This window comes from Coregonus lavaretus (assembly GCF_964263955.1).
Source record: "Coregonus lavaretus genome assembly, chromosome: 3".
Classification (NCBI taxonomy): Eukaryota; Metazoa; Chordata; class Actinopteri; order Salmoniformes; family Salmonidae; genus Coregonus; species Coregonus lavaretus.
The window spans coordinates 44439617-44448793 of record NC_139990.1 but is presented as its reverse complement, the minus strand read 5'-3'; the positions used below and the strand labels follow the sequence as shown (position 1 = coordinate 44448793).

General features: G+C 44.4%; 1 protein-coding gene across 1 annotated transcript; it reads left to right on the top strand.

Moving 5' to 3' along the window:
* The first annotated feature begins 6547 nt into the window (after positions 1–6547).
* LOC311118565 (uncharacterized protein) lies at positions 6548–8767 on the top strand. The gene is made up of 4 exons (XM_084157644.1): positions 6548–7319; positions 7605–7813; positions 8156–8243; positions 8513–8767. The coding sequence occupies exons 1-4, from the start codon at positions 6635–6637 to the stop codon at positions 8695–8697; spliced, it is 1167 nt and encodes a 388-aa protein (XP_084013770.1). The 5' UTR covers positions 6548–6634; the 3' UTR covers positions 8698–8767.
* Positions 8768–9177: the final 410 nt, after the last annotated feature.

Below are 9177 nucleotides of genomic sequence, written 5' to 3'. Positions count from 1 at the left end.
TTTTTTTGTCTCTTTTTGAAAATCATTTTAACTGGAAATATGTACAATACATATGCTATGTTAGTCAAATCAGGAACAGGAGGTTCACAGGTTTTTCGTGTCCTTTTTTTTTCTTTAAAAGGATGAAACTAGCATGTACATATGAAATAGTGACTGAATTCGAAACTCCCATGAATTCTTTCAGTATCTGAAGATTGCTGTATATTTTATGAGTAATAAAATAAAGAAATGAGTTATGTTATTTAATAATGAACTATGGGTTATCTGTTTTATGTGACAACCGCAGTATCAATTTCTAGGTGTCAGGCAGTGACCGTGGTGCTAATCCCAAAAGAAAGGCTACAACGAGGAACAAGAAGTCTATTGGCAAAGTGATGAAAATTGCATTTACTTTGGCCTAACGGTGTGGGTTATGTATTTTATTTTTCATGGCGTCCTCAACATTACAGTTTTAAGGGCAACAATAGCCTACATTTGTTTACAACTCGCAGGATTTCCATACGTGAGCTTTCAACAGCACAGAGCGTTGCATCAGCACGAGATCGGAAGTGCGTCAAATCTTTACAGCATTGTTACGTCATCACTGATAAACGTTGAAACTGATCAGAAACCGCTGGAGCAGTTCAGTCTGATCCTCGCTAGTGCTGGAGGAATGCGTTTGTTTTCGCTCTGGATGCGCGTTCATTTTGGCAAGGAAATGTGCTGATTTTGCAAGGAGATGGAGAATAAAGAGTGCAAGGTAGGCATGTTATTTATTTTTTAAATCTTCAATTATAATAATTACTGTGGATTAAATATTGTTTAACAAATGAAATAATGTGCTATTCATGCTGTAATATCAAACTAGAAAGCCTATGGCCGGGGAGTCATGAGAGTTGGCTAAAGGTACAGTAGAATCTGCTGTGGGTCAAATGGGGATCAAAGGTTATGGCATCACCTTCATAAATACGTCCTAAATGGCACCATATTCCCTATGTAGGCTAGTGCACTACTTTTGACCAAGAGCCATAGAAGGGTTGGCTGACGTCACGAAAATGATGCTCGCGCATCGATGGCTGGAAGTCGTGTATCTTGTTATGATTCTGAACCTCAGCTAACAACAAGCTGCCATGTGCGGAATCGTAGCTCTGTGGCATGTTTCAGCTCATTGTATGGTGTTATTGATACCATGTCTTGTTTTGAGGTGTTTTGACTGATATGTCTATGCAATGGCTAAAATTCGCTACCTAGCTAACCAACAACAACTGTAACAATGTATTTTAGACGAGTTCATTGTTCAAATGTATTTATGGTTGCAATAAACATTTAGAGACTAAATATAGTTTACATGTTGTCAACAGTCTAAGCAAACCCTGTCTATTTTGCCCCATAGTTGCATGCCAGTTTTGTTGCTAAACAACCAACCCCTCTATAGAGTCCCACAGTGGAGGTGTCATAATACCCATAAAACCTAGCGGTCAAACAGGGAAATGGTTCCAATCGTTTTTCCACCATTCATTTTTCCCATAGGCGATTTTAGAAACACATAAAATAAGGGCTGTATTTCGTGTAGGCTTACCCTGGCGTGACGTTTTTGTAACCATGTAAATCTCTCTCGGACAAGGTGACTTTTATCAGTATATTCGGCTCCATTTACTCTCAGATTCGAAAATGCTAATTAGCATCAAAGTAGACATCATGCAAAACTACAAATCCCTGCAAGCTCCTGCATGTCATCTCTAGCTGACACCTTTGCTAACAGGTATTGTGTCAATTTAAAACTTGCACTAGACAGTTCACAGAATTGTCAATTTAAAGAAATGCAGCCAATTTATTCATATACTACATTTAGCTAACATTAGATAGTTAATCCAGAGATTCTTACCTTTGCCTCGATCAGCATGATCATCATGGCATTTGTAGTTCTTTATGATAGCCACATTAGCAGCTAATAAGCATTACATTTTTGGGAGGTAAATACAAGAGAATATATTGATAAGTCACCTTGTCCTAGAGAGATTTACACGGTTATCAAAACGTCACACCAGGGTAAGCCTACACGAAACACAGACCTTATTTTAAGTGTTTCTAAAATCCCCAATGGGAAAAATGAATGGTGAAAAAACTCAATTGGTAGAGCATGGCGCTTGTAATGCCAGGGTAGTGGGTTCGATCCCCGGGACCACCCATACGTAAAAATGTATGCACGCATGACTGTAAGTGGCTTTGGATAAAAGCGTCTGCTAAATGGCATATTATTATTATTATTAAAACGATTGGAACCATTTCCCTGTTTGACCACTAGGTTTTATGGGTATTATGACTCATACTGTGGGACTCTATAGGGCTCCAGCCAAAATAAGTGCACTATATTGGAAATAGGGTGCTATTTCGGACACAAGCATAGATATGATGCATTATGATGTGACCATAGAAATAGAATCACTAGAAAGGATAGAGCCTCTGACCATGGCAATTTGACTGGTAAACTGAACTGTACACCTGATATGATGTTCTGGTGATTCTATTTCTATGAATATGATGCATTATGATGTGACAATGAGAGTTGGGTTAATGGTGCTCTCAAGGCAACCGGGAACTCGAAGAAAAAAAACTAGGTCAAATCATGACGTCTGTGATCTTCAGGTCGGAAAGTCGGAGCTCTAGAAAGATGCCAGAGTTTCCGACTTGGAATTCCTTTTTACATTTTGTGGTGGTAATTTTACCCCCTTTTCCTCCCCAATTTTTCGTGATATCCAATTGGTAGTTACGATCTTGTGACGATCTTGTCTCATCGCTGCAACTCCCCAGCGGGCTCGGGAGAGGCGAAGGTCGAGTCAGGCGTCCTCCAAAACATGACCCGCCAAGCCGCGCTGCTTCCGACTTGGAATTCCGAGTTGGATGACTGTTCAAAAAGATTTTTCCCAGTCGGAGCTTGTTTTTTTTCCCGATTTCCCAGTTGTCTTGAACGCACTGAAGTCGGAAGTCAGAGATTTCCCAGTTGTTTTGAACACGGCAAAAGGCGACACAGTAGGTGACATCTAAACATGACTTTGTGCTGTCTTTCAGAGGTCAGAGGTCAGTGGGAATGACCTCACCCTCATAGACCTGGATGACCCCATCAATGGTGCTGATGTTATGAAGGAAGTCAGGTAAGTGATTTACACTAATGACACATTTGTGACTGGTTACAGGATCACATAGGCCTAAAGATACAGATTCAGTAGTAGGTCAAAGGTCACCGCCTATGGAGAGGTAGGCCCAGAACTATGTATTTATAGAGTTGGGACATTGAGATATAAACTCAGCAAAAAAAGAAACGTCCTCTCACTGTCAACTGCGTTTATTTTCATCAAACTTAACGTGTAAATATTTGTATGAACATAACAAGATTCAACAACTGAGACATAAACTGAACAAGTTCCACAGACATGTGTCTAACAGAACAAAGGGGGGGTCAAAATCAAAAGTAACAGTATTTGGTGTGGCCACCAGCTGCATTAAGTACTGCAGTGCATCTACTCCTCATGGACTGCACCAGATTTGCCAGTTCTTGCTGTGAGATGTTACCCCACTCTTCCACCAAGGCACCTGCAAGTTCCCAGGCATTTCTGGGGGGAATGGCCCTAGCCCTCACCCTCCAATCCAACAGATACAGGCTCTTCGCTGACCATGGCAGAACACTGACATTCCTGTCTTGCAGGAAATCACGCACAGAACGAGCAGTATGGCTGGTGGCATTGTCATGCTGGAGGGTCATGTCAAGATGAGCCTGCAGGAAGGATACCACATGAGGGAGGAGGATGTCTTCCCTGTAACGCACAGCGTTGAGATTTCCTGCAATGACAACAAGCTCAGTCCGATGATGCTGTGACACACCGCCCCAGACCATGATGGACCCTCCACCTCCAAATCGATCCCGCTCCAGAGTACAGGCCTCGGTGTAACGCTCATTCCTTCGACGATAAATGCGAATCCGACCATCACCCCTGGTGAGACAAAACCGCGACTCATCAGTGAAGAGCACTTTTTGCCAGTCCTGTCTGGTCCAGCGACGGTGGGTTTGTGCCCATAGGCGACGTTGTTGCCAGTGATGTCTGGTGAGGACTTGCCTTACAACACGCCTACAAGCCCTCAGTCCAGCCTCTCTCAGCCTCCTCTGGCTGGACAGGTCATAGTCATCATCATAGATAGCATCACCAAGGCGAAAGCCAACGGAGGAAATGAGGGGAGAGCGACCAGCCCCTTGACCTATTTTCTAACTGCCATTTCGGCAGAAATACAAAGCCTAGTGGTTCACAGATCGGCTAGCAGACCATCCACCAGACTGTCCAACAACGACCCACTGCTGAACATTTCCAAATCGAAGGTCTTAAGATCAGTTCTGCTCAAAATGGCAGAGCTCTTTGGCCAAGGTCAAAGTGAAACCTGTCTAGTTCCACTAGTCCAGAGTCAGTCCAACAACTCCATTTGCGACTGGACTGTGAATGCAGGCACCATTCATCCAAGTACATTTCTGTCTGACAACAGAATGACAGAAGTGTCATCCGATGTTGTGGATCTTGTACTTGAGGTTTTTTGGACAACAGGATTTTTGGATAACAGGAACCCGTCAAGGCCACAGAGTGCCTGCTCCCACAACTCAGCTAGTGGAGCAATAGATAAGAGAGCTCTTGCTGGGGACTTGGTCAGACAGGTGTCTGTCAAACTCAGCCCATTTGTCTCTGAGAGTCAACTCTCCACCATGTCCATGACAGATCTGTCATCATCTTTTTCTGACTCCACCTTGAAGCAGTTGTGTTCTCGCTCTGTTGTTGCTCTGGCAACTGCCTGTCAAGCAATCAAAACAGAGCTCGATAACCAGAGACCTACCAACCTGGCAGCCAGAGACCTACTATCGTCTCTGGTAGAGACCATTGAGGACATGGATATCTCTGACATCCTCCAGGGCCCGTCTGCCATTTTGGAGGAGGCTGCTGTGATAAAGCACCCAGAGATGTCCACCTCGATTATATACAGATCTCTGCTTCTCGACTCATCTCTCGCCTCCTCTAAGATGGTCACTGAGAGCATTATCTTCAACAACCCATGCCCATCAGAGGAGAATGTGAGTATTCAGAAGGAGCGCCCTGCTGATAAAGTTGACATCCTCCTTGGTCAGCCAGTGGAGGAGTATATTGTCAAAGCTGAGCAATGCATCACTCAGGTCATTCAGGATGCAGCTGTGACATATACTGCTGCGCTGGATAAAACCGACACTTGTGGGAAACTGTCGGAAATCCTATCTGTCCATGTTTCCTCAGAGAATATTGAGGAGGCATCCTCTGATCTCTTTGGTGGAATTATTTCCGACCTGCATGAGGTATATGAGGTCAATAAGGCCTCCAAGCGTACGAAACCAGGTCGCAAAATGTTCTGGGTGGAAGTGAGTTCAGGTTCCCAGAAGATTTACACCAAAACCCTGGACAAACTAAGGAAGCTGTTCACCTCCAACCATCTCACTGAGGGAAAATATATTCCTGTGCAAATCGAGCTCTCTGCAACTGGACTACTTGTAACTGAGGCCACTGTGGAGGTATCTCCTGTAACTGAGGCCACTGTGGAGGAATCTCCTGTACAGAAGACAGACAGTAAGACCCCTTCTAAGTCCTCAGCCCACCAGCTCACCCTCGACACCTGCACTAAAGGGGTAATCAAACAGGTGATCTCGGTGCTGAGGGTGGACACTTCAAAGGAAGACTGCTCCGCTTCCGTTGGGGAGAGCAAGACAAATTCATCCTTCGACTTCAACCAGAAGTTGGACTCGATAATTTCGAAATTGGAGGACCTCACCATTTTGAGTGATGTGACGTCAGCCGAGATTGCCACACTCATGCGATCTCTTAGTGCAGCCAGCAGAACCTCTAACATTTCCATCCAGAGCTTTTACAGTACTGAGTTCCGAGCTAAGGCCAAACACATTGTGAGTGAGACCATTCTCAGAGCTGCTAGCAAAGCCAACCATTCTTTGCTACAGGGCATGCCTAGCACCACCTTCTCACACCATGTGGTTTCTACAGCCGAAGATATAGTAAATATTATCATGCAAGACCTTGAAAGTGTATCCCAGTACACTGTGGACGACGCAGACTCCTTCCCACTAGGAGAGAAAAAGCTGGAGTCCCAGCTCAAACCCAGAGTTGTCTTTGACAACTTATTGGATGCTGCTCAAACCATGTACCACAGAGTAAAGGATAGACTGAACATCTTTTTCTCTTTTCCACCAGTGTCAGTCACCACAGCCAAAGATGTGCTGGACTCCACCCCTGTGGAGACACTCAGACGCATTAAGTCCCCTGACACTGCTCTTGTTGAGGACAGGAGCCGCCCTCCGTCTGTGAGAAGTGAGAAGCCTTTGTCAAAAGTCTGTTTGGCTAAAAGGTCTAAAGCCCTTGTGTCTTCAAGTGGCTCTTCAACAGACCACCATGTAATTGACACATGCAGTGAGGATGTCACTCTGCCCACCAGGAGTATGTCAGTTGTGAGCAACAACAGTTTGAAGAGAGCCTCTCCTCTCCACGGCAGTGGATTGAGTGAAAGTTGCAAACCTCTTGTGGCTCTAAAAGACGTAACAGTGGCAGTCAGCCAAGAAGGCTTTAGCAAAACTGCAAAGAAGATGCTCAGCTTGATCCTAAATGTGATCAAGTGTAGAGTGGCCAACTATGAGAGTTCATCTGTTGGGCAGATTGCAAGTCAGGAGTGTCTGATAGCCACTAACATGTTAGACTCTTTACTGGAGAGCCTTGACCAGTTGCCTGACATGAGCGCTGCCGATGAGATCACAAGGACAGAATCCCATACCTCTATCGCAATGGACGAGACAGGTTCATGGTCAACGCTTGTGAGCCAACAAGAAATAAACATATCTGACACCAATATCATAGTGAAAACTATAATGGACACATTGAAGACGGACGACCCAGAGATGACTTCAGCAGAAGAAAATCTGGATAGGCTCCTGTCAGTTGAAGCCCTTCAAGGTGCGTCTGACAACCTGATCGCAAAGGTCCACGGTCTCATTCTGGAGATAACCATAAGCCGCCAGCTTCAATCCATGGCTGGCCACAGAAGCCTCTCTCAACCAGCGCTGCCTAAGCCAGCCCTGAGGAAGCTGTCAAAGGACGATGCCTCAGAGCTCATTTACAACTTTGCCCAGACTTCTGTTAGGAGACTCCTGGGGCAGTGTATGGGAAGGCCTATGCCACCCTCGGCTGAAATGGTTTTGGATCAGGTCATCAAGTTGATGACAGACGAGGTGATGGACAGCCTGACTTATGGGTCCAAGTCTGCAATGGAGGATGGTAAGTGAAAGTATCTATTTTCATCTGCATAGGACTTAATTGTAACATGATGCTCAATACATTGCGTTTTATGATGTAAAATTCACTGGTTGTGTCCAGAATGGCACCTTATTCCATATTTAGTGCACTACTTTTGACCAGACCCTATGGGCCCTGGTCAAAAGTAGTGCACTATAAAGTGAAGAGAATGCCATTTGGGACGCAGTGACTAACTTCCATGGCTGCGTCCTCTTCTCCCAGTTATTGTACACATTTCGGTCACACTAGCGTGCTCTTCTCACTCAGACACCAGCAATGCCGCAAGTGACATCATTCATGGTGTTGTAGCTGACCTTAATGCTACTGAGGAATTCCCTGCCAGGAGCCTTAGCCCGGCTGATGTAAAGGCTGACGGCATGGCCCGCCTTCCCTCTGCCAGAGGGGAAGAGACTAAGAAGAACAGGAAGTGGCATTTCCTACCGAAAATGCATAAGTTTCCAAAGATCATGATTAAGGTAGGGTGCTCTGTGTTTTGAGATTACCTCTGTAAGGCAGGGCTGAAATTTACCCTACAGATTCACTACACACCTATTGTCTCTCAGCATTAGAACAATACTGTTGTCATTGTCTTGAGGAGGTTGAGTGAGGACGCTGTAATACAATCCTAATACACATGGGAGAGAGTCAATGGTTATGTCCCAAATGGCACCCTATTCCCTATATAGTGCACTACTTTTTACCAGAGCTCTATGGGCCCTTGTCAAAAGTAGTGCCTTACATAGCGAATAGGGTGCCTTTTGGGATGCACACTCTGTATTTTACACAGGCTCAGTTGTCCTGATGTGTTTTGTCAACAGCTGTTCAAGACAAAAGGGGAACCGAAGCGCCACCCTGAACTGGATTGGCTGCCTACCAAACGTCTCAGAGAGACTCATATTTCACAGGGTAAGTGATAAGCATCGATGTTATATTGATATATCACCCTATGACAAGCTTGTTAAAACAGTGACAACAGATACAGGCAGACGGACGGACAGACATGCAGACAGGCAGACAGACAGGCAGGCAGATGGACAGGCAGACAGACAGACAGACGGACAGGCAGACAGACAGACAGACAGGCAGACGGACAGGCAAGCAGACAGACAGGCAGACAGACGGACAGACACAAACATACACATTCATTTTCTGATTATGAAATGTTCTTATGACAGATACTGAGTGTGAGGTTCCAGAGGTTCCATCCACTTCCCCACCCAAGGAGGACCTGACAACCACACCGGCCCCTGCTCCCCAGGAGTCCCAGTCCCGTAAACGCCCTCTCATAGTCAGGGTGTTACACGCTCTCCCCAGAGCCATCTCCAAACCATTCAGAGGAGCTTCTGGGAAGAAGAATTAGCTAAATGCCTGATTTCATTAATATTATATTTTAATCAGAGCCTTTATTTAATAAAACATTACTGCATTGATTTCTGTCTATAATAGTCTTAATGTATGTGCACGATAACGGTAAAGTACTTCAAACCACATAGTCAAAAGTATTCATAGTGAAGTACCGTTTATTATTATTGATTGTGGAAATACACATAATACAGAAAAGTTGTTGTCACATATAAAAAAGGGTGCCATATATATATACATAAAGACAGACATAAAGGAGAAAACTCTGTAGACCAGTCACATTCTCAAGCCATAACTAAATCCATGAATGGATCTCCTATAAGATGACAGGAGAACATTTGTAACACTTTCTATGAAGCCTATATCTATAATGCATACACTCAAGTCATTTACATTTTACATTTTAGTCATTTAGCAGAAGCTCTTATCCAGAGCGACTTACAGTTAGTGAGTGCATAATTTTTTTTTTCATACTGTC

Bases quoted from the DNA above. Each gene is read 5' to 3' on its own strand.
- LOC311118565 (XM_084157644.1), top strand. From the start codon at position 6,635: ATGCTCAGCTTGATCCTAAATGTGATCAAGTGTAGAGTGGCCAACTAT. The intron at 7,814-8,155 runs GTAGGGTGCTCT...TTTTGTCAACAG, and splicing joins TTCCAAAGATCATGATTAAG to CTGTTCAAGACAAAAGGGGA. The intron at 8,244-8,512 runs GTAAGTGATAAG...TTCTTATGACAG, and splicing joins AGAGACTCATATTTCACAGG to ATACTGAGTGTGAGGTTCCA.